Source organism: Hypanus sabinus, chromosome 9 (assembly GCF_030144855.1).
Source record: "Hypanus sabinus isolate sHypSab1 chromosome 9, sHypSab1.hap1, whole genome shotgun sequence".
Taxonomy (NCBI): domain Eukaryota; kingdom Metazoa; phylum Chordata; class Chondrichthyes; order Myliobatiformes; family Dasyatidae; genus Hypanus; species Hypanus sabinus.
In genome coordinates this window covers 157,531,358-157,557,548 of record NC_082714.1, presented here as the reverse complement: position 1 = coordinate 157,557,548, position 26,191 = coordinate 157,531,358, and the positions used below count along the sequence as shown (strand labels likewise).

The window sequence follows — 26,191 nt, the reverse complement described above, 5'->3', positions numbered from 1 at the left end:
TGCTGTATCGGCAAGCTGCAGCACCGGAGGTTCATGGCAGGAAGAGTTTTTCTTCCTTCTACCGTCTGCGTGAGATGATGGGCTGTCGGGACTTTGAGACTTTCTTTAAAACCGTGCCATGGACTGCTCTTTATCAGATTGCGGTATTGCTTTACACCGTTGAAACTATGTGTTATAATTATGTGGTCTTTGTCAGTTAGTCTTTTATCAATTATGGTATTGTCTGCACTGTTGAAACTATAACTATATGTAACTATGTGGTTTTGTGTAGGTCTTGTAGCTTTAGGTTTTTCTGTTGGGTTTGTAGCTCCTTTCCGGGGAACGTGCTAAGACGGTAGCGCGATATCGATACGCAGCAGCCTCTCCGGACTCTGGATTGGGGATTACCAAACGTTATGTGGTTTTTCTTGTGTGGTCTGTTTTGTGCTTTTTCGTGATATCATTCCGGAGAATGTTGTCTCATTTTTTAACTGCATTGTATTTGTGGTTTATAAATGACAATAAACTGAATCTGAAATCCACCAACAGCAGCCCACTTGCCCAGGTCAGTCTGACAGCAACTAACCCAGGGGTTCTCAACCTGGGGTCCACAGACCCCTCAGTTAATGGTAGTTTAGGAACCCCTGCTCTGACCATCACTTCTACCATGGCCACTGATACCTACAAACAGTGGTATCTCTAAATCACACCCCTTCCCAACTGGGGAAACCTGTCACCAGCCATTCATCATCACAAGCTCTGAATTCTGGAACTTCCTTCCTGGTAGCAGTGTGTCTCTGTGACTCTCGTCAATGGAAGTAACACAGCAATTTAAGAGCATGGTCAGAGCTACTACTTCGGGTGATTTAGGGTCAGACATAAATGTTGTGCTTGCCTGCGAAAGGAGGAGGGTTGGAAATGAGCGAGCAACCCCATCCTATAAAAACAGAGGGCTACAGAAACGACAGCAAAGCTCTAAAGGCCTCATCCAATCCAGAGGACTCTGGTGAGCTTCAGCAGGCAGCCAATGTCCCTGTAGGGGTGGTGGGGCTTCACAAAACAGTTGCTACAGAACCATCACCCAGTAGAGAGGGTGTGTGCCTCGTTAACTGGTTTGACGTGAATGCCAAACTTAACCAATTAATAAAATTAAGGCAAGCAGAAAAGATATGGAACAGTTCAGATTGCAAGAAGCTGACCCAATGTTCCCCAGCTTAGAGGTCCATTGAAAAGGGAAGTTCATAAACAAAGAGTCGACATACAGCTGGGTTCAGTGTTGCCTTCTCTGTTTTGATCTCAGTTCTGTGCCCACTCCCCACTTTGTTCCACACAGTCTCATGGGTCTCAGCCACACTCAGTAATACGTGTCACTGTCTGCCTGTTGGACTATGCACTCTCAGTTAATATTAGGAAGCTCTTTACAAACCACAGTAAGCACAGACTAAGAGCTCCATGGAACACAGACAAAGAATTCACATCGTATTTCTCCAGAGTTCAGTTGGAGTGTTTCGCAGATGGTAGAGTGGTTGGTAAGGGGTAGTGGGTGGAGGGAGCAGTGAAATTGCCTTGGTGTTCCCTGGCTCTCAGCAACAACAGGACACTGATCTGTGACTTGGTTACAATGCTCACACAGTCCAGAGACCCATCGTATTCCTAACAAGCGTGGGGTCTGTCTATTGTCGGGAGATGGAGCTTACCTTGCAAGAAGACCCACAGCTGACAACTCATCAACTGATCAAGCTAACTTACTGGATTGCTCTCCCAGTCCTTACCCAATGAAGAGCTTAAATCTCCCCAAGTCCTTACCCAATAGGGTGTTGGAATCTCCCTGAGTACTTACCCGATGGAGTGCTCAAATCTGTTGTGGGAGGCTCCGGGATACACAAAGTACGTCGCCCCGAGCTGCTTAATGAAGCGGAGACGCTGGAACTGCAGCGTGTCTATGATGCGGACCAGCAGTGGGTGCATCTCAATGTGGCCGTGGATCGGGTCGTTGAACACCTGTGGGGGAATTGAAAGGTCTCTGCTCACATCACAAGGCACCACCACAAGTACGGTTGCAAACTGCGTAAATCAAATATGGTAGACGCTGCAAGTCTGAGATGGGATGGGAAACAATGAAATCTCCAAGCAGCCCAGCTACTGCAAGATTATTGGAATTCATTTTCCCTCACAAGAACCTGGCAGATCAGTCATCGTTGACAAAAAGGACTGCAGATGTTGGAATCTGGAGCAAAAAACAAACTGCTGGTGAACTCAGCAGGTCAGGCAGCATCTGCTGAGGCAAAACTGATTGGCTGATGACTCAGGCCAAGACCGTGCTTCAGGACAGACTGAACAAAGACAGACATTCAACGTTTTAGGAACAATTTCTTCCCCTCTGTGCAGATTCTTGAATGGTTTGTGAACCCAAGAATATTACCTCAGTATTTTTGCTCTGATTATTTTTTGTCAAATTTCTTATCATACCTTACAGTAAATTTTTTTTAACATATTGCACTGTACTGTTGCCACAAAAACCCTGACCTCTATCAGATTTCAACCCACGGCAAACACTTAACACTCCTGTGACTGAACGTGAGTGATAGTCTACAGAAACCTGGTGAGCGAGCTCTTATCCCCCACCACCAATGTTCCCTCTAATTTGTAATGCCCAGGGTGCACAAAAAACTTGTGCTGTGCAATTTTTTTTTTGCCCAGTGACAATAATATGTGCGCAGTGAATAATTCCTTCAATAAAAAAGTGTAAATAAGTCATTTCTAAAAATCTGCAAATAAATCATTGCAAACTCCATGTTGTCAACACTGTCCACATCAGATAACAGAAAAGGAAATGTGATTGTGTATGATTGTGAAATATACTTGACATGCCAATGAGGTAGAGGGTGACAGTCTGTCACGTGCAGTTTAAATTCCTTTGTGCACTAGTAGCAAAAGATGCGTGAGCGTGCACACGTGTACACCTTAGAGGGAACATTGCCCACCAGAGCTGTTACCTTACCTTCGCGTCAATAGGGCTCTTCCAGAGGGCATCGATAGAATTGATAAGTTTTATTCGATCTCCCAGGGTGCTAGATGGAAATTAGAAGAGCAACCTCATCAGTCATCTCCCTAGCAACGAGGGGACAGTGATACACAACAAAGTACATCCACGCAACGTCCAACACAACTTGAACACCCACACAGAGGGCACTTTATCAGGTACGACCTGTGCCTAATAAAAGTGGCCAGAGTGTATGTTCACGGCTTTCTGCTGCTGCAAGGTTTGACGTGTTATACATTCAGAATGCTCTTCTGCACGCCACTGTTGTAGCATGTAGTTATTTGAGTTACTGTCACCTTCCTGTCCAGTTTGAACCAATCTGACCATTCTCCACTGACCTCCCCAGGACTGCATGTTTTTTTTGTTTTTCACACCATTCTCTGTAAGCTCCAGAGACAGTTGTGTGTGAAAATCCCAGGAGATCAGTAGATTCTGAGATACTCAAGCCACCCTGCCTGGCATCAACAATCATTCCATGGTCAAAGTCATCTCTTCCTCATTCTGAGGTTTGCCCTGAACAACATGTAAACCATTTGACCATGTCTGCCTGGTTTTACACATTGAGTTGATGCCACTTTATTACATAAGAACATAAGAATTAGCAGCAAGAGTAGGCCAACTGGCCCATCAAGCCTGCTCCGCCATTCAATAAGATCATGACTGATCTGGCCATGGACTCATCTCCACCTACCTGACTTCTTCCTATTACCCCTAATTCCTCTACTATGCAAAAATCTATCCAACCTCGTCTTAAATATATTTATTGAGGTAGTCAAAACTGCTTCATTAGGCAGAGATATCCACAGATTCACCACTCTCTGGGAAAAGCAGTTTCTACTCCCCAGAATCTTGAGGCTATGTGCCCTAGTTCTAGTCTCACCTACGAGTGGAAACAACTTTCCTGCATCTGTCTTATCTATCCCTTTCATAATTTTATATGTTTCTATAAGATCTCCTCTCATCTAGGCCACAGTCTCTCCTCATAGTCTAACCCCCTCTTCTCTGGAATCAACCTGGTGAACCTCCTCTGCAATGTCTCCAAAGCCAGTATATCCTTCCTCCAGTAAGGAGACCAGAACTACAAGCAGTACACTAGATGCCAGTTCCCTGTACAGTTGCAGCATAACCTCCTTGCTCTTAAATTCAGTCCCTCTAGCAATGAAGGCCAACATTCCATTTAACCTCTTGATAGCCTGCTGCACCTGCAAACCAATCTTTTGTGATTCATGCACAAGCACTTCCAAGTCCTTCTGCACAGCAGCATGCTGCAATCTTTTACCATTTAAATCATAATCGGATCTTTCATTTTCCCTTCCAAATTGGATGACCACGCATTTACCAACATTGTACTCCATCTGCCAGACCCTTGCCTGCTCTCTATACCTCTGTGCAGACTCTGTTTCCTCTGTACAATTTGCTTTTCCATTCAATTAGGTGTCATCAGCAAACTTAAATACACTACACTCAGACCCCACTTCCTGATCATTAATGTGTATCATGCTCATTACATTAATGCTGAGCTTTTTCCATTAACAAGGTGTACAGGTGTACCTAATAAAATGGTCACCGAGTGTATGTACTGCCCTTGCAACTAACATAATTCAGGGATCAAAGTACATTGACTACATTAAATCAACAACGTAACAGCTGGAGCAGGTGTACGGTTCTTGTTACTATACCGTCATCTAATTCTTTCCCAAAAGGCTTTACCTTTCTTACCCACCTGCCTTCACCTATCACCTTCTGACTAACTTCCTTCCCTGCCCCAACGCTATTATTCTAACGTCTTCCCCCTTTCTTTCCAATACAGGCTGAAATTCTACTGTTTATTGCCCTCATAGATGCTGCCTGACTTGCTGAGTTTGTGTAATTTAATCTAGTTCTATCTGCCTGTACTCCTCTAAGTCTTTCCTATCTTCTCCCTCTTTCATTACTGCCATCGAGGAGGAGGTACTGTGTAAGATAAATCAAGAGGAAAATTACACTTCGAATTAAATTTTGCGTCAAGCTTGACTAGCAAATTATTGCTCAAGGCTTGGGTCTTCAGGATGACAGGAAGAGATTCAGGCAATGCACTGCTTGTGCTAGTTAACAATAGCTATCAATAGATCATGCCAGTGATAAGATATCGTTGACCTTTATCCAAGATCATAGAGGAACTGACTATAGACATGCAATTCTAATTTTGTGTATCGTGCAGGAACGAGTGCTTCTTAAAATCGCTGACCAAGTATGTCTGGCTGTTGGCTATTATCCAAAATTTACTGCATAAAGTTAAGATGTAACCTGACATTGACGGGGTCATAAGCAACCCTCAAAGCACTACAATACAGGAACAAGCCTTTTGGCCCTAGTTCATGCCAAACTGTTGTTCTTCCTAGTCCCATCGATTCTCATGTTAACTCCTGAACAATCAGTAATTTACAGAGGACATTAAACCTACCAACCAGCTGGTCTTTGGGGCTATAGGAGGAAACTAGGGGCACTCAGAGGGGGAAATGCAGTCCCAGGGTGATCATGCAACTCCACATGGACACCACCCAAGACAGAATCGAACCTGGGGAAGCCATGAGACCTGGGTCCGTGCATCAGCTGGAGGACCACTGCATCAACCAAACAGGCTGCAGCCAGGGATCACAGGGATGAGAATTCCAATGTCCTTCACCCTTTTGGGAAAGTTCTTTTGCTGCATCCATCATTTCTCTCATCCTTGGGAATACAGAGCCGTAAGTTCTTTAAAGGGGAGTGAAGAGAGTACTTGGCACATCGGGCTTCATAAATCAAAGTATTGAGGACAGGAATTGGGATGTGACTTTGAAGTTGTACAAGATGCTGGTGAGACCAAATTTAAAGCATTTGTAGTATTGCAATTCTGGTCACCTACCTACAGGAAAGATATCAATAAGCTTGAGAGAGTGCAGAAAAAAAATACAAGGATGATGCCAGGACCTGAGTAACGGGAAAAGACTGAATAGGGTAGAGAATGAGAAGTATACAAAATTGAGGGATATGGATAGGGTCAATGTGTGCATGCTTTTACCCCTCAGGTTGGGTGAGACAAGACCAAGAGGTCATAGGGCTAGGTTGAAAGTTGAAAGATTTAAGGGGATTCTGAGGGGAGGAAATCCTTCACTCCGAGGGTGGTGCAAGAATGGAAGGAACTGCCAGTGGAAGTGATAGATGCAGGCTCAATTGCAACATTTAAGAGAAGTTTGGCTAAGTACATGATGGGAGGGGTATGAAGGGTTCAGGTGCAGTTGGATGCGACTAGGCAGAGGGCCAGGTTGGAATGAACTAAATGGGCTGAAGGGCCTGTTTCTGTTCTGTATACAATTCTATAATTTCACTTCCTTGGGACTCCGGCTCAGGTACACAACATACATGACACAATTGTTTTGCTTACCTCACACCCAGCTGTGCCAAATCATGTTCCGCCAAATAGGGCAGTGCAGCGCCGGATAACTTTTCATCTGGGGAGAGACGGTGGATGGGGGACAACAAAATTCAAAGTGTGGTCAATAAGAAACCTCAGAACTCACATCATTTCATAGACACCTATACGGATACACACAGTGAGAGTTAAAGAGACTCTTGCGATGAAAGGGTGCAACAGTGGTGTAACAGTTTGGGGTGGAGTTTGGAGTTCAATTCCCACACAGTCTGTATATCCTCCCCATGGAATGTGTGTGTTTTCCCAGGTGCTCTGGTTTCTCCCACGGTCCAAAGACATACCGGGTAGGTTAATAGGTCAATGTAAATTGCCCCATGATTAGGTTAGGGTTAAATTGGGGTTGTCGGGGATGCTAGGACAGTGTGGCTTGAAGGCCCTACTCAGCACTGTCCTGTTAAAAAAAATTTAAAACTAGAAAAATGGAGGCCCACGAGGGACGTGTTGGAAACCACTTTTTTTAAATAATACTTTTTATGAGATTTGTACTTTTTAAACAAACTCATATTTTTCACATTCACTGGCAGAAAACGGTATAGCAGGCAGTTTATCACTTTTCTCATCTTTTTTTGGCTAAGTATAAACACATTACCCATGTGACGTAACTGGTTTAATTATGTCACCTATTAACTAATTTATCCCCAAGGAATTTCCCTCATTTAAAAAAATCACGTAAGTGCCATCTCCATTCCTTTGTCTTAAACCTCTCGGCATTGTTTCTTAGATCTTTAGTTTGCTTAGTATTCATATATCCATTTGTACTCTGAATAAACTGGGATCTCATCATTCCTGATTCCCAGAAGAGCCCCAAGGATCAGGAAATAAACAGTAATGCAGAGGTTAGATTGATCATAGAGTAAGTTAATATCATGGAGGTAAGGGCCTCTACTGTACTGTAATGTTCTATGTCCTGTTCTCTCAAATGTCTTGTTTGCCTTCTAACACAAACCCCAAACTCCCAAATCTCTCTTTGTAACTGTAGTCCCTCACCACACTATTAAAGATCATTGTTGGACCCTCTCTTAATGCCCCCATTTTCTCCATCTACTGTGGCCAGATATGAAGTGAGGACACTCTATAAAGTTCCATCATGAATTCCTGTTTTTATATGCTATCAACCTTTGTTTAATGATGGAATTATGTTCAACTTATTCAGCACATTCTCAACCAGCCTTGTTAGTTTCAATTTTTCCATTTCAGACTCTTGCAAACTTCTCTAGATCAGGGGTTCACAATCTTTTTAATCCCACAGACCCCCACCATTAACCGAGGGGTCCATGGATCCAGGTTGAGAACCCCTGCTCTAGATATTCTTTGGGCTATTCTAACTGGCTGTTTCATCACCTGATGCGGAGGCTCCAATACACAGGATTGTAAAAGGCTGCAGAAGGTTGTAGACTCAGCCAGCCCCCATCACGGGCACAACCCTCCCCATCATCTAGGCCGTCTTTAAAAGATGGCATCTCAAGAAGGGGTGGCATCTATCTCTAAGGACCATAAACATCTGGGACATGCCCTCTTCTTGTTACTACTATTGGGAAAGAGGAACTAGAGCTTGCAGACCCACACTCAGTGATTTAGGAACAGCTCCTTCCCCTTTGCCAGCAGATTCCTGAGTGATCATGAACATTACTTGCACTACTTATTTTGTAATGTATGATTATTTTTATAACCATTTAACAATTACAGCACAGAAACAGGCCATCTAGTCCGTGATGAACACTTACTCTCACCTAGTCCCACCTACCTGCACTCAGCCCATAACCCTCCATTCCTCTCCTGTCCATATACCTATCCGATTTTTTTTTTAATGACAATATTGATGTGAATGTTGACGTGAATAGGCTGTTTCCATTGAGAGTAGGGGAGATTCAAACGAGAGGACATGATTTGAGAGTTAGGGGGCAGAAGTTTAAGGGAAACATGAGGGGGTATTTCTTTACTCAGAGAGTGATAGCTGTGTGGAATGAGCTTCCTGTAGAAGTAGTAGAGGCCAGTTCAGTTGTGTCATTTAAGGTAAAATTGAATAGGTATATGGACAGGAAAGGAGTGGAGGGTTATGGGCTGAGTGCGGGTAGGTAGGACTAGGTGAGATTAAGAGTTCGGCACGGACTAGGAGGGCCGAGATGGCCTGTTTCCATGCTGTGATTGTTATATGGTTATATGGTTATAATATCGAACCTGCCTCTACCACTTTTACTGGAAGTTCGTTCCACACAGCTACCACTCCCCCTCGTGTTGCCCCCAACTCTCAACTCATGTCCTCTTATTTGAATCATGTCAACTCTATCTATCCCCCTCATAATTTTATATACCTCTATCAAGTCCCTCCTCAACCTTCTACACTCCAAAGAATAAAGACCTAACTTGTTCAACCTTTCTCTGTAACTTAGGTGCTGAAACCCAGGTAACATTCTAGTAAATCTCCTCTGTACCCTATTTTGCTGACATCTTTCCTATAATTCGGTGACCAGAACTGTACGCAATACTCCAAATTTGGCCTCACCAATGCCTTGTACAATTTTAACATTGCATCTCAACTCCTATACTCAAAGCTCTGATTTATAAAGGCCAGCATACCAAAAACTTTCTTCACCACCCTATCCACATGAGATTCCACCATCAGGGAACTATGCACCATTATTCCTAGATCACTCTGTTCTACTGCATTCCTCAATGCCCTACCATTTACCATGTATGTCCTATTTTGATTAGTCTTACCAAAATGTAGCACCTCACACTTATCTTGCTCTGTACTATTGCTAAGAAACAAAAATTTTCACAATATACAGATCAGTGAGAACAGAACAGATTCTGTCTGATTCATTAATCAGATTTATTATCAGACACGGATCGCAAAATTTGTTCTTCTGTGGCAGCAAAAAAAAAGACAAAAGTTTACTATACTTTATAATAAAAAATGTCTCTCAAAGTGGAACCCTACGTCCTGGTTGCAAGAGGTGGTATTGAGAAATATACCTGACATTATCACTATATATACCTGAAATATAACCACTATGTACTAGCTATTTACTACACTATGTAATCACTCCTATGTACTGAATATTACTATGTATTATTTTACTAGACACATTTTGCTATGTATTGTTTTAACTAGATACTTTGTACTCTCTTAGCTGCATATACTGTGGCAATTACAGAACACCTGTTTAGCTAGCAGCACTGATTAGCTGAAATGTACTCCATGTATTACACCCAGCCTTTGTTTAGTAAGAGATAACGGTGGCAGACAGGATGGTACGAGCAGGAATGTAATGTGTGGGAGGTTGTCTGAAAAAATAACCTTGGCCAGGAATGGGGCCCCAATGCGAACTGGAGAGAAATACTGGTGGTGCACCGAGAGCTAGGCAAGAGCGATTGATTAGTTAATGTATAGATGATGTGCAACTAAAACTTGATTGGGTATGCTGATGAAACCGAAATGTAACTGAGATAAGAAATTGCTATAAAGAATGCTGTACACCGGAGCTCGGTGGACTTGCGGTGACAAGTTCATTGATTGCCCCAGCCTTTGTTTGCAAATAAAGGTTTAAACTTCTCGAAGAATTGTCTGCGTCTCCTGGTCATTTCAAGTAACCACGACAGTGGAAACAGGTAAGGCTGGCAAACAGGGATCTGGGGAAGCTATCCAGGCCAATCCCCTGTACAGTGGATACAGTGGATTGAAGAAACGTTGATAAACTCCAACCAGACCATCGACTTTGGATGATGGGGATAGACGGTCATCAACAGCCTATGCTCCACTGGGAGCTCAGAGCCCAAGTAAATATCATTAAACAATATACAAAATAATAAACAGAGCAAAAAATAGGGAGGTGGCGCTCATAGTCCATTCAGAAATCTGATGGCGGAGGGGAAGATGCTGTTTCTAAAACATTAAGTTTGCATCTTTAGGCTCCCGTAGCTCCATCCTGATGGTAGTAATGAGAAGAGGGTCCTCAATGATGGATGCTGTCTTCTTGAGGCATTGCCTTTTGAAGCTGTCATCAATTTAATATTTTTAAATGAAATTGTAATTGTCTATTTAAAACAAAATACAAGAGTTAATACGCTAACTTGTTTTAAGGTTTCCTACACCTTTGCACTTTTATTCTCCCACACTTGCCTGCTCCAGCAAAAAAAAAGCTACAAGAGGCCTTAGGGAAATTTATCAAGGCTTCCTGCTGAATTTGAGGAGGTTTGATATGTCATCAAAGACACTCACAAATATCTACAGATGTACCGCAGAGAGCACCCTGACTCTCTGCATCACCATCTGGTACGGGGGTGGGGGAGGGAGCTACTGCACAGGATCGAAATAAACTGCGTAGCATTGTAAACTCATCAGCCCCATCGTGGTTACTAGCCTCTGTCGCCTCCAGGTTAGCTTCAAGGAGCTGCGTCCATCATTAAGGATCTTCACCACCCACCACCCAGGTCATGCCCTCTTCTCATTGCTGGAAGACACACACTCAACAAATCAGGATCAGCTTCTTCCCCTCTGCAATCCGATTGCTGAATGGACACTGAACCAGTGAACACTACCTCACTTTTTTTAAAAATTTCCTTTTTTTTGCACTACTTATCTAATTAGTAACCATTACAGAAAAAAAGCACCTGGTCCACCAACAAAAAACAACAGAAATTTTAAACACAATTAATTCTGCAAATGCTGGAAATTCAGAGCAAGACACACACAAAAATGTGGAGGAACTCAGCAGGTCAGGTAGCATCTCTGGAGGGGAATAAGCAGTCAAGGTTTCAGACTGACTCTTCAGCAGGAATGCAGTCCTTAAATACTCTGACTCACGTGGTTGCTGACAAATCCCACTGGCGGATTCTTACAATATTCAATATTGTTTAATGTCATTTCCAATATACAAGTGTAAAGGAGAACGTGTAAAGTGTGGTCGTACTCCGGATCTGATGCAGCACAAAGAACAGTATCAGAATCAGGTTTATTATCACCGGCATGTGACGTGAAATGTGTTAACTTAGCAGCAGCAGTTCAATGCAATACATAATGAGGGAGGGAGGGAGAAAATAATAATAAATGAAATAAAACATAATAAACAAGTAAATCAATTAAGTGTATTGAATAGTTAAAAGAATGTGCAAAAACAGAAATACTGTACATTTAAAGTGAGATAGTAAGATAAAAAAGTCACATAAAGAACACAATAATTTAAATACACAAATATAGATGCATAAAATAGCTTATACATAAATTAACTGTATGTCCATAAGGTGACGCGAGGCACAAGAATGTCTGTACACCAGGGAACTGACAGGAAATGATGGTAGTGGTGGTTGGGGTGTGGAAGTGTTAGCAGACTTACTGCTCGGGGGAGAGGGGGAGTAAATGTTTTTGAATCTGGTGATCCCGATAGACGCTACGTAGCCTCTTCCCTGATGGGAGTAGGACAAACAGGGTGGGTAGGATCCTTCAAATTACTGGCCTTTTTCCGTGTATATATCCTTGATGGCGGGTAGGCTGGTGCCGGAGATGTGTAATGGCCATTTAGTTCAAAGAGAATTCGAAATGCTGGTCTTAGCAGCGACATTCACATTCCCCATGGTGAATAAAAAGCAGCACCGGCGATGTCAAGTTATGCAACCACACCGTAGGGCGTTCATTCAATGTTACTGATATTACCCCGAATAGAAATGTCGCAGCAAAACACATGAAGGGATGACAACGGCTCAGAAATGATCAGAGCGGCGAGAGAGAAGGCTTCCGCAAGATTCGCAGGGACTTTGGGTGCGTTTGGTCCACTAAGTACAGGAAAAGGATGAAGCACTGGGAGGAAGTGCCGGCCTCTTTGGCACGTGGTGAAACTATTGCAAGGAGTGAGTCTCTAGCGGAACAGTGGGGGGACTACTGTACTGCTTTTCCCAAAGAGCCGGCGCAAGCACGGGCTTGCTTGTTCGCACGTTTCTCTGATTCCATACTTGCCTCTGAACAATTGCTCAAACGTTTCCAAGCCTTGCATCCGCAGGAAGCTGCAGACATCCTCCACGTCCCATTCCAGGTAATTCGACTTTTTCAGCAGCAGATCTTCCCTCTCGTGGGTCGAGGACCTCCGTCTCTTGCGCATTTCGCCCCCGTTCATCTCGTTCCTCCGAGTCTCCACGGCATGCAACGGGCTGATGCCGTCTACGCCTGCGCACCGCCCGGGACGGCCGGGTGTGAAGCCCCTCCCCGACCCCTCTGCTGTCAATCAAACTCGCTCAACGTCCCGCCCAGTTCCGCGCTTATTATGGTAACAAGAAACGAGAGAAAATCGGCAGGTGCTGGAAATCCAAGCGGCGAACACAAGATTCTGGAGCAACTCAGCATCCTGGGGAGGAGAACCAGTGGGAGCTGATGAGGAGGGAAAGGGGAATGCTGAAGAAGCGTGGGTGGGGGCAATTACTGGAGTTTCCAGAAATCAAAGTTCATGCCATCAGGTGCTGTTCCTCCAACCTGTGTGTGTCCTCGTTGCGGCAGCAGAGGAAGCTTTGGACCGACACGGGGAATGGGAATGGGGAGTAGAATTGAAATGGCTGGCCACTGAGAGATCCCGCTTTCTGTGGCGGACGGAGCAAAAGTCCTCCGCAAACCGTCTCCCAGTCTACGTTGGGTCTCACAGGAGGCTGCACCGGCAGCACCGGATACAGTAGATCACCCCAACAGACTCACGGGTGAAGTGTCGCCACACTTGGAAGGATTTTTTGCAGTCCTGAATGGTAGTGAGGGAGATGGTGTAGGGGCAAGTGTAGCACTTCTGCTTGTAAGTAGCAGGAGGGAGTCAGTGGGGAGGCAAGAGTGGACAAGGGAATCGCGCAGGGAGCGATCCCTGCGGAAAGCAGAAAGTGGGGGGAGTGAAAGATGTACTTGGCGGTGGAATCCCGTTGGAGATAGGAAAAAGTTATGGAGAACTATGTGCTGGATGCGGAGTGTGCTTGGTGAGGACAAGAGGAACCCTAACTCTGGTGTGGCAGCAGGTGGATGGGTTGAGGGCAGACGTGTGTGAAATAGGAGAGATGCAGGTGATGGCAGCATTGATGGTAGAAGAAGGGAAGCCTCTTTCTTTGAAGGAGAACATCTCTGGTCCTCCTTCCATAGGAGCAGAATTGGGCCATTCGGCTCACTGAGTCTGCTCCAACATATCAGAACAGCTGATGATTTCCCTCTCAACCCCATTCTTCTGCCTTCTCCCCATAACCTCTCACAGATCAGGAACCTCCTCCTTGAATATGCTCAATAACTTGGTTTCCACAGCCACCTGTGGCAATGAATTCCACAGATTCACCACCTTCTGGCCGAAGAAATTCCTCCTCTTCTCTGTTCTAAGTGGTCGACCCTCTATCTTGAGGCCGCGTCCTCTGGTCCTAGACTCACCCACCAGAGGAAATGTCATCTTCATATCCATTCTATCTAGGCCTTTCAGCATTTGATAGGTTTCAATGAGATCTCCCCTCATCAGTACAGGCCGTGAGCCTTCAATCACAGCTCATATGATAACACTTTCATTCCAGGAATCATCCTCGTGAACTTCCTCTGGGCCCACTCCAATGTCAGCACATCCTTTCTTAGACAAGGGGTCCAAAACTGCTCACAATACTCCGTGAGGCCTCGCCAATGGCATATAAAGCCTCAACATTACATCCTTGCTTTAATATTCTAATCCTCTTTAAATAAATCCTAACATCACTTTCGTCTTCCTCATCTCTGATGAGGAATAAGCAGTTGGCATCTCAGCCCAATATGTCGACTGTTTATTTATTTCCATAGACACTGCCTGGCCTGCTGAGTTCCTCCAGCATTTTGTGTATGTTGCTTTGGATCAGCATCTGCAGATTTTCTTGAGTTTGGGAATCCAGAAAGGATCCCTTTATTCCCACTCTTTGCCTCGTGTCAATTAGCCAGTGCTTTATCCATACTAGTATCTTTCCTGTAATACCTTGGGCTCTCATCTTGCTTAGCAGCCTCATGTTCAAAATGTCGTCAAAGGCCTTCTGAAAATCCAAGGACACAACATCCACCAATTCTCCTTTGTCTATCTTCCTTGTTATTTCTTCAAAGAAATTCCAACAGCTTCATTAGGCAGAATTTTCCCTTGAGGAAACCATGCTGACTTAAGCCTATTTTGTCAAGTACCCCGAAAACACATCCTTAATAATCAACACCAACATAATCCCAACCACTAAGGTCAAGTTAGTTAGCTTCTAGTTTCCTTTACTGGCCTCCCTTCATGAAGAGTGGATTTACATTTGCAAATTTCCAGTCCTCTGGAACCACACCAGAATCCATAGATTCTTGAAAAATCATTACTAATGCCTCCACAGTCTCTTCAGACACCTCTTTTAGAACCCCGCGGTCCAAGTCACTTACTTACCACCAGATCTTTCAGCTTCCCAAGTACCATCTCCCTAGTAATAGCAATGGCACTCACTTCTGCACCCTGACACTCTTGATCTTCTGGCATACTAATAGTGGATTCGACAGTGATGACTGATGCAAAATACTTATTCAATTTGTCCACCATTTTCTTGTCCTCGTTACTAGCTCTAACGGTCATTTTCTAATGGTCCAATATCTTTTCTCATCTCTCTTGCTATTTATATATCCGAAAAACTTTTTGTATCATTTTTTGATATTATTGACTAGCTTACCTACCTTTCCTCTCTTCCCTCAAGGCATTTTTTAGTTGCCATCTGTTGTGTTTTAACACATCCCCAACACTTCCCATTAATTTTTGCTCTTTTATATGCTCTTTCCTTTGATTTTTACCTGGATTCTCTGTGTCAGGAGGTAGTCACATCCATTAGATTAGCTTCCTCAAATTCAGTCTGTGGTCGGGGACAAGAGGGTGTGACTGCAAGTGAGGTGGGTAATGGGATCCAAGAGACAGTGCTGGAGGAGCCTTGAGCTTGTCCAACAGGTCTGAGATTTTTGCTTCCTGTGTGGATGAGAGTCAGGGGCTGTAGGAAGGATTAACAACATAACTGTGGCACTGTGGTTCAGGGAGCCATTCAAGGGGGGGGGGGGTAAAGAAGAGAAATGTAGTGGTAATTGGGGATAGTATAGTCAGGGGAATAGACAGAGTTCTCTGTCATGAGGATAGAACATCCTGAAAGCTGTGTTGCCTGCCTGGTGGCCGGGTTTGAGACATCTTATCAGACCTGCAGAGGAATTTGCAGTGAGAGGGGAAAGATCACATTGTCTGGTCCATGTGGGTACAAACAACATAGGTAAAACGAGGAAAGAGGTTCTGCTAATGAAATTTGAGCAGTGACGGAATAAATTAAAAAGCAGAACCAAAAAGGCAATAATCTCTGGATTACTACCTAAACCACATGCAAATTGGCATGGGGTCAAGAAGATTAGGAAGTTAAATGTGTGGCTCAAGGATTGGTGTGGGAGAAGTGGGTTTGAATTCATGGGAAATTGGCACCAGTATTGTGGAGGGAGGGAGCTGTACCAATGGGATGGGCTCCCCCTGAACCATGATGAGACCTGGATCCTAGCAAATCACAAAACTAGGGCTGTGGATAGGGCTTTAATAGTGTGTGTGGGGGAGGGGGGGTTTCAACAGACTGGAGATGTATGGATAAAGTAAAAGTGAAAATTGTGGATAAAGGTAAAGAAAAAACAAAAGATAAAAAAGGAAAGTAAGATTGGAGTGAAGGAAAGTCAAGTGCAAAAGAGTAAGAGACTACAAGATTTTGAAAGCACAATTTTGAAGGGGCACTTTATAAGAACGCCCATGGTATTCGAAACAAGGTCAGTGAACTTGTGGCTCAAATCAGCACAAAGAGTTATGATTTAGTGGCTATTACAGAGACGGGGGGGGGGGGGGGGAGGCATTACTGGAATTTTGCAAAATTGATGTTCAAGCCATCGGGTTGGGGGCTACTCAGATGGAATATAAGATGCTGTTCCTCCACCCTGAGTGTGACCTCATCACTACCATCGGGAATGAAAAGTAAAATTTAAATGGGTGGCCACTGGAATATCCCACTTTTTCTGGCAGACAGAGAGTAGGTGCTCGGCAAAGTGGTCTCCCAATCAACGTTGGGTCTCACCGATATACAGGAGGCCACACCGAGAACAGCAGATATAGTAAATAATCGCAACAGGCACACAGGTGAAGTGTCGCCTCTCCTGGAAAGACTGTTTAGGGCCCTGACTGGTAGTGAGGTAGGAGGTGTAGGGGCAGGTGTGACACTTGTTCTGCTTGCAAGGATATTTGCCAGGAGGGAGATCAGTGGAGAGGGACAAATGGACAAGGAAGTCACATAGGGAGCGATCCCTGCAGAAAACAGAAAGTTGGGGTGGTGGGAGAAGTTGTGCTTGGTGGTGGGATCCATGGGAGATGGCAGAAATTATGGAGAATTAGGTGCTGTGCTTGGAGGCTGGTGGAGTGGTAGGTGAGGACAAGAGGAACCCTTTCCCTGGTGAGGTGGCAGGAGCATGGAGTGAGGGGATGTGTGCAAGATGGAAGAATTGCGGGTAAGGTCTGCATTGATGGTGAAAGAAGGGAAGCCCCTTTCTTTGAAGAAAGATTACTTCTTCTTAATGGGAACACGTGGAGAATGAAAAGGGTTAGAGTAGGATTAGATAAATAGTACACAATGGTTGGCCAAAGGGCTTGTTTTCATATGACACAATCTGCCAGATGTATGGAAAACTCTCCTCTCCATCATTTACGAGCCAGTACTCACATTTACAATGAGAACCTCTGCCTTGAGTTGGTGGAGCAGCTGCAACCATTTCATCAGCCTGACCATCAATCTTGTTCTAAAAGAGAGAGTAAACATTGCAACTGGGTTGGATTAAATTTGGTTAAGTGCAAGAAAAATCCAATGTGCAATAAGGCACACACCACAGTCTGTGATAGTAAACCCCTGCTGTGATAGTAAGATACCAATGTCCGTTCAGGGAAAGAGTGATGAACCTTTATAGTCGTAGTCATAGAAAAGCACCACAGAGATACAGGCCATTCGACCTACCTGCCGAAACATTTAAACAGCTTATTCCCATCGACCTGCAATGGGACCATAGCCCTCCATACCCCTACCATCCATGAACCTATCCAGACATCTCTTACAGGTTGAAATCAAGCTCGCATGCATCATATGTGCTGGCAGCTCATTCTGCACTCTCACGACCCTCTGTGTGGAGAAGTTTACCCTCATGTTCCCCTTAAACCTTTCACCTTTCACTCCTAACCCATAACCTCAAGATGTAGACCCACATTACCTCAGTGGAAAAGCCTGCTTGCATTTACTCTATCTATACCCCTCATAATTTTGTATACCTCTATCCAATCTCCCCTGAATCTTCTATGTTCCAAGGAATGAAATCCTATCCTATTCAATCTCTCCTTATAACTCAGGTCTTTCAGACCCAGCAAAATCCTTGTACATTTTTTCCATACTCTTTCAATCTTATTAAAATCTTTCCTATAAGTAAGTGGCCAAACCTGCACTCGCTTCTCCAAATTAGGCTTCTCTAATGTTTTACACAACTTCAACATAATATCTCATCTCTTGTACTCAGTATTTTGATTTATGAAGGCCAATGTGCCCAAAGCTTTCTTTACAACCATATTTATCTGTGCTGCCACTTTCAATGATGGACCTGTATTCCTTTTCTCCTACTGCACTGCTCTCCCTACCGTTTACTGTTTAAGACCTACCTTGGTTGGTCTTAACAAAATGCAGCTCCTAGCCCTGTCTGCATTAAATTCCATCTGCCATTTTGGAATGGGAATGGGAAAGAGACTTGAAATGAGAGCCACTGGGAGATCCTGCTTCTTCTGGCAGACAGAGAGTAGGTGCTTAGTGAAGCGGTCTCCCGATCTGCAACGGGCCTCTCCGATAAATAAGAGGCCACACCGGGAACACCAGATATATAGTAGGCGACCCCAGCAGACTCACAGGTGAAGTACTGCCTCATCTGGAAGGACTGTTTGGGACCATGAACGGTAGTGAAGGAGGAGGTGGGGTAGGGGCAGGTGTACCGCTTGCAAGGATAAGTGCTAGGAGGGAAAGGTGTGCTTGGTGGTTTGCACATCTTTCCCTCCCCCTCCCACTTCCTGCAGGGAACGCTCCCGACATGACTCCCTTGTCCATTCATCCCTCCCCACTGATCTCCCTCATTCAGGGCATTTATCCTCACAAGTGGATCAAGTGCTACTACACCTCCTCCTTCACCACTATTCAGGGCCCCAAACAGTCCCTCCAGTTGAGGCGACAATTCACCTGTGAGTCTGCAGGGGTCATCTACTATATCCGGTGTGGCCTCCTGTATATCGGCGAGACCTGACATAGATTGGGAGACCACTTCACCAAGCACCTACTCTCTGTCTGCTGAAAAAGAAGGATCTCTCACTAGCTGCCCTTTTCAATTCTACCTCCCATTCCCCTTCCAACATGTTAGTCCATTGTCTCCCCAACTGCTGTGATGAGGCCACACTAAGTTTGGAGGAGTAACACCTCATCTGGGTAGCCTCACACCTGATAGCATAAACATTGATTTCTCGAACTTCTAGTATTTGCCCCCTTCCCCATTCCCACCTGTTTCCCTTTCTCACCTTATTTCCATACCTGCCCATCACCTCCCTCTGGTATTCCTCCCACTTCCCTTTATACCATTGTCTTTTACCCTCTCTTATCAGATTTCCCCTTCTCCAGCCCTTTATCTCTTTTACCTATCAGCTTCCCCTCCCCCTCTCCTGGTTTCACCTATCTCCTATCCCCATGCACTTCTTCCTCCATTCCCTCCACCCTCCTACTCTAACTTCTCATCTTTTTTTCCTGGCCTGACTAAGCACTGGCATGACATTTTGCCTGTCAACTGTTATTCTTTTCCATAGATACTGCCTGACCTTCCGAGTTCCTTCAGCATTTTGTGTTTTGCCCAATCAGTCCCTGTCTATCCAAATACTCATAAATCCAGAACCTTAGAATACCTTCCAATAACTTTCCCATTATTGATGCCAGTCTCACTGGCCTACAATATTCTGGTTTATTTTTAGAGCCTTTATTAAACAGCGATACAATATTAACTATCCTCCAATCCTCCCATACCTTACTTGTCACTCAGGATGATTTAAATATCTCTGCTTGGGCTCCTGCAACATCTGCACTTGCCTCTCACAGGGAACACTTTGTAAGTTCTTGGGGATTTATCCATCCTAATTTGCCTCACGATAACAAACACCTCCACCTTTGTTATCTCTCTAGGGTCCATTGCCTAGCTGCCGCTTTTCCTTACTTTTATAGACCATGTGTCCATCTCCCAAAGGTAATTTCTGAGGTAAGGACATGTTCAGCACAGCTTTGAGGGTCAAAGGGCCTGTATCGTGCTGTAGGTTTTCTATGTTCTCTGATTTATTCAGTCTGGCCTACTGTGACATTTTCCCTGACCAGTAACACCACACCTCCTCCCCCTTTAATCCCTCCCACTCTGTCTCACCTAAAACAGCGGAACACCGGAATATTGAGTTGCTAGTCCTGCCTCTCCTGCAAGCAAGTCTCACTGATAGCTACAATATCATAACAGCATGTGTGGATCCATGCCCTAAGCTTATTTGCCTTTCCTACGATACTTCTTACTTTGAAATATACACAGATCAGAACATTATTCGCACCAACTCAACCTTTTGATTCTTGACCTTGTCTGAGGTCTTAACCACATCTGTCTCCACTAACTGTTCTGGCACTCTGGTTCCCATCTCCCTGCAACTCTAGTTTAAATCCTGTCCCCCACCATGCAGCATTATCAAACATTCCCACTAGGATATTAGTCCCCCTCCAGTTGAGGTGCAAACCATATCTGAGAAGAGTACTGGGAATATAGGTCCATAATTTCAAGATTGGGTTGTATTCCCTGGAGTTCAGGAGAATCAAGGGGGATCTCATAGGAAATTCCGAATGTTAAAAGGCCTGAACAGTTTAGATATGGCATAGCTATTTCCCATGGTAGGGGATTCTAGGACAAGAGGGCACAACTTCAGGATTGAAGAATGTCCTTTTAGAACTGAGATGTGGAGAAATTACTTTAGTCAGAGGGTGGTAAATCTGTGGAATTTTTTGCCATGAGCGGCTGCGGAGGCCGTCATTGGGTGTATTTAAGGCAGAGATAGATAGGTTCTTGATTAGTCAGGGCATCAAAGGGTATGGGGAGAAGGCAGGGGAGTGGGGATGACTGGAAGAATTGGATCAGCCCGAGACTGAATGGCAGAGCAGACTTGATAGACCGAATGGCCTACTTCTGCTCCTGTATCTTATAGTCTTATAATTCATAGACAGTGGCTGCACAAACAGACAGAGTCGCTAAGAAAGCTTTTGGCACATTGGCCTTCATAAGTCAGTGCATTGACTACAGAAGTTCGGATGCTATGTTGAAATTGTATAAGATGTTGGTGAGGCCTAATTTGTAGTATTGTGTGCTGGTCTGGTCACCTATGTAAAGGAAAGATATAGATAAAGTTGACAGAATACAGAGAAAATTTACAAGGACGTTGCTGGGACTTGAGGGCCTGAGTTATAAGGAGAGATTGGATGGGGTTAGGATTTTATTTCTTGGAACATAGAAGACTGACAGGAGATTTGAGAGAGGTTTACTAAATTATGAGGGGTATAGATAGGGCAAATGCAAGCATTCTCCACTGAGACTGAATGCGACTACAACTAGAGATCGTGGGTTAAGTGTGAAAGGTGAAAAGTTTAAAAGGAACATGAGGGGAAACTTCTTTACTCAGAGGATCGAGGGAGTGTGGAATGAGCTCCCAGTGCAAGTTGTGCATGCAAACTCAATTTCAAAGTTGAAGAGAAGTTTGGATAGATACATGGATGGCAGGAGTATGGAGGCCTATAGCAGGTTGATGGGAGCAGGCAATTTAAATGGTTCAGCACAGAGTAGATGGGACGAAAGTGCCTGTTTCTGTATTTTTCTCTGACCTGTGACTCAAGAGGATGCCGCTATGACTGAGGATCCAGAGAGAAGCACGGCACATCCTCAGGTAGGAAGGGGAGGAAGGTGGGGTGATGTGGTCCCATTGGATCAGGGTGGGAGAGAAAAGAATAAAGGGGAAAAGGGACAGAGGGGGAGCAGTTACTGGGAGTTTGAGAATTCAATGTTCACGTGCCAGGTTGAAGATTACCCAGATAGATTATGAGGTACATTTTTTGGCAAAATGCAACAGGCTACAGTGATGACCTGGTTTGCCCAGAAAAACCTGCAAAACAGAATTTAAGCAACACACACAAAATACTGGACAACTCGGCAGGCCAGGCAGCAACTATAGAAAAGAGTACAGTCGATGTTTCGGGCCGAGACCCTTCAGCAGGACTGTACTCTCTTCCATAGATAGCGCATAGCCTGCTGAGTTCCTCCAGCATTTTGTGTGTGGTGCTCAGACTTCCAGCATCTGCAGATTTTCTCTTGTTTGAAAATGGAATTTGGTTTTTAAATGAACAACAAAAGAATGAAGGGCAACAGGGGAAAGACCAGGGCAGTGGGATTTATTCACAAATAGATGGCAAAGGCTGGATGGCCTTGTACTGTGAAGTGAACATCCAGGATTAAAGAGTAAATTCTGGTGAAACTTAAGGACAGGAGTACTCACCTGTGAGTTTGGTGTAAGCCTCCATGTCACCAATGGCTGTTGACATTCTATACTGCTTCCCACCCGAGCCGCTGATCAGGATGTGTGGATCTGCCAACACCATTGCTTCTGTGATCCTAATGGATGAACATGTTGAGAATTGTGTCAGTACTGTCGTCCACACAGCCTCCTTCTGATGTTGACAGCAAACACAAGAAATGGATGTGGGAATGGCCTCAGCTTACTTGGGCTATGGGAGAGGAAGGGTAAGGAAACACGTGTTCAGATTCACCACTCATCAGCAACACCCGAGTGAACACTGCAACAAACACTCCACGTTCTGGTTAGTAAAGGGTGTGACCAAATTATCTGCCAGCTAGTAGCCAAAGGCTGACCCATGTGGTCACAGTGTCTTTCACACAAGCCAGTGCCCTTCACCAGCACAAGGGCTGGGAGAAGATGAGTGGGTGGACACAAGGGTGTAAAATGAGTGAAAGCACCGTACCAGCCACATTGCAGGAATACTCACATGCTCTCAATGATGTTGACCACTCTGTGCTGATAGGCCCTGCGATGCAAGGCACTGCGTGTGTAAACTATGTTGTACTAGCTACCCTGGCATTCTGGTTCCCATTCCCCTGCCACCCTAGTATAAACTCCCCGGAGCAGCACTAGCAAAGCTTCCAAGAAAGATTATTGGTTCCCTTCCAGTACAGGTGCAAAGTCTCCTCTCTGTACAACTCTCGCCTTCTCCGCAAGGGAGCCAATGATCCAAAAATCGGAAGCCCTCCCTCCTGCACCATCTCCTTAGCCATGTGTTAAACTACATTATCTTCCTATTTCTGTCCTCACTAGCTCGTGGCACTGGCAGCGATCCTGAAATCACCATCATGGAGAACCTCTCCTTTAATATAGCACATAAACCTTTGAACCCACCCTACAGGACCTTGTCACCCCTCCTGAGTATGTTATTTATACTGACATGGGACATGACCTCTGGATGTTCCCCATAAGAATGCTTTTGACTCATTTCAAATGTCCCTGAGAGGGTATATACAATCCCAGAACCGCATTCTCATCACCAGAACCCCCTCTCTGTCCCCCTAACCAATGACTCCACACTTATGTCTGAGACTGACTCATCACTGCTTCTTCAATTTAAGGTCTACTAATACTGAATAAGTCCAATGACGGCAGTGACAACCACATCATGCAAATAAATAGTAGTGATCGGGGGAGAAAAAGATTAATTCAATCATTTAGCTCTGCAGCTTATACTCCAATTCCATAGTTCAACAGCATCACTTACCTTTGAGCCCTTAGAATGATTTATTTATTAACAAAATATACTTTAATCACAATAAAATAATTTATAATAAACCATTCAATAACTCTAAATACTTTACAGACATTGACATTACATTCTATGCAGTTTAAAAACTTCAGCCACTCATGTGGCACTCTGCTGATTCATATTGTACAATACAATCATAGCTGAGAGGTATACTCCCGCCACCCAACCCCTCCCGCTCCCAGGGGAGAAGAACCCTAAACCGTGGTCTTTCCCCACCGGGCCCTGATGGTGGCTGCACCAAGTTTCAGTGCGTCCCTCAGCATGTACTCCTGCAGCCGAGAATGTGCCACAGACATCGCCATACGCTGGTAGACCAACAAGTTTCGGGCCGACCAAAGGATTGATGATCTGCCAGCAGCACCAGATGTTTGTCTCTGTGTGCGACCCTGGGAACAGCCCGTAGAGCAGAGAATCCTCTGTTATGCAGCTGCTGGGGATGAAGCGTGACACCAGCCATTTCATCCTCCTCCACACCTTCTCTGCAAACCCACACTGTGAGAAGAGGTGGGTCATTGACTCCTCTGCACTGCAGTCCTCCCTTGGGCAGCGGGATGTGGAGATGATGTTCCGGGTGTACAGGGGGGATCGGACTGGGAGGGCCCCTCTTGCCGCCAGTCAGGTTAAGTTTTGGTGCCTATTGGTGAGGTCTGGCTGTTACATACTCACAGTTTGAATGGGACAGTGGGATGATGTAATGGTCTTGTGAGTGGGGTGATGTTATGTCATGTGATGGCATGTTCCAAACCGTATTTAAACCAAGCCCACGATCTGTGACGCAGTTCTCAGTTTTATTTTTGTGCAATGTTGTTGTTGCCAGTCAGAGGTGTGGAGACTCCACCGGTTTTGTTTGTTACATGTTTATTTTTCCCTTACAGTCCAGTATTGGAGAGTGAAGGCATTACCAGAGTTATCCGAGTTCAAAGATTGGATAAAGTTAATGTTGTTCAGCCTTTTGGGGAATGATAGACCTTTGACTTTGTTCAGGAATTGTGGCATGCATTTGAGTTAAACCACTGCCAGTCAAGGTTTGTGCAATGACCACCCTCCAGTCAAAAGGTCAGTTCCTTTTATTTCCTCGTGATTTCTGTGAACAAGGCATCTCTTGGCTGTGGGATCAGCAGATCGTCGATACTTTGAAGGAATCGTTTGTTTTTGGGAAGTCTCTCCTTACTGACTGCATAAATCACAAGGACTTCTGAATTTATCACTTTAAGTCTGTGCTTGGATAAGAACTCGTTAAGAACAGTTTCTAAGTTTGAATGTTTGTACCGCCTAACTTCCGGTTAAGTTAGTCATTTGTTTACTTTTCTAAGTTTGAGCAGAGGTTAAGGTTGAGCAGAGCCTGATGCAGCCAAACATGAAGCTGGTCATCAGGATGAGGGTGACATTGGAAACATTTTCTCCCTCATTGTCAAGGGACTTGTGCATGGTGACTCATCTGACCCACTCCATCTTTGATTGCCATATGACCCTGAAGACAGCTCGGGTGATTTTCGAGCTACAGGAGCAAGGGACGGGCCATACTTGCACCAAGTACAGCAGCCCTGAGAGCACCTCACTCCTGATGACCAAGTTCTTGCCCGTTATCGAACGGGAGCGCCCTTCCCACAATACCAGTTTCTGCTTTATCTTGGCAGTCCACTCCAGCCAGTTCTTATTGCTCGCCTCGCACCCCTCCCCCCGAACCAGATCCCCAACACCCTCAGGTAATCAGCCCTGATGGTGAAGGGGACACTGGATCGGTCGGACCAGTTGCTGAAGAGCATGGCTTCGCTCTTCATGTGGTTGACCCTGGCCCCCGACACCAGCTCAAACTGGTCGCAGATGTTAATCAGCCTGTAAACTGACCTTGGATCAGAGCACAAGATGGTGATGTCGTCGATGTACAGAGAGGTTTTCATTTGGGACCCTCCTGCCTGGCAGTGTCACCCCTGTTATGCCCTCATCCTTCCATCCTGATAGCTTCAGCAAAGGGTTCTATACAGCATACAAACAAGACTGGGGAGAGAGGGCAGCCCTGCCTGACTCCAGACTCCAGAAGCTGTCTTTTTCCCCACCCATCGACCCGGTCTGCACTATAGATGTCTGTGTAGAGCATTTTGATCCTATTCCGTACTCCCTCCCCAAATCCCATTTTGGAGAGTACATCCGCCATGTACTTGTGTGATGTCCTGTCAAAGACTTTCTCCTGGTCCAAGCTGACCAGGCAGGCGTCCACCCCCCTGTCCTGCACGTAGGTGATGGTGTTCCGCAGCAGCGCAAGGCTATCCGAGATCTTTCTGACTGCTACAGCGCAGGTTTGGTCCGGGTGGATCACCTGTTCCAGTGCAGACTTGACCCTGTTGGCGATAGCCTTGGACAGGATCTTGTAATTCACATTCAGAAGTGATATTGTCCTCCAATTTTAATGTCATCCCTTTCCCCGTCTGGTTGTAGGTGAGGGTAATGATGCCCTTCCGACATGCAGCCGGCTAGAAGCATTGTCGGTCCGATCTGGAACTGCGTTCCGGGTTTTGATCCGGTCCGGGGTCTCCGGACTCCGGGTCCTGCAGTTGTCCCTCCCAATACCCGTGATCTAGTTAGGACCCTCCTGGTTCAAGGAGACACACCTGTGACTCATTGAGCTGCAGGTGTTTATAAGGGGCCTTGGGACTGGGACCGGACGGGTGGTCGTTTTCTTCTGTTTGTGCCGGCTCTGAACTCGTCTCTGCATTCTGTTATCCCACCCGGGCTCAGACCTATTCTTCATCGTGCTTCTCTGCCTG

The 26,191-nt window shown here is 45.1% G+C and overlaps 1 protein-coding gene across 2 annotated transcripts in view; it reads right to left on the bottom strand.

The window, feature by feature from the left end:
* The window catches only part of LOC132399952 (deoxynucleoside triphosphate triphosphohydrolase SAMHD1-like), a 64,418-nt gene extending 41,081 nt beyond the window's left edge, over positions 1–23,337 (bottom strand). Inside the window, exons 1-5 of one of the 2 annotated variants that reach the window (XM_059980925.1) lie at positions 22,094–23,337; positions 17,181–17,256; positions 6,426–6,492; positions 2,981–3,050; positions 1,820–1,980 (exon numbers count right to left, since the gene is read on the bottom strand). In XM_059980925.1, coding sequence (XP_059836908.1) covers positions 1,820–1,980; positions 2,981–3,050; positions 6,426–6,492; positions 17,181–17,229 — 347 coding nt within the window. In that variant the 5' untranslated portion in view covers positions 17,230–17,256; positions 22,094–23,337. Of the gene's footprint in view, positions 1–1,819; positions 1,981–2,980; positions 3,051–6,425; positions 6,493–12,426; positions 12,922–17,180; positions 17,257–22,093 lie in introns of those variants that run through there. The other variant, XM_059980924.1, reaches the window with a different exon arrangement.
* Between the last annotated feature and the right edge of the window lie 2,854 nt (positions 23,338–26,191).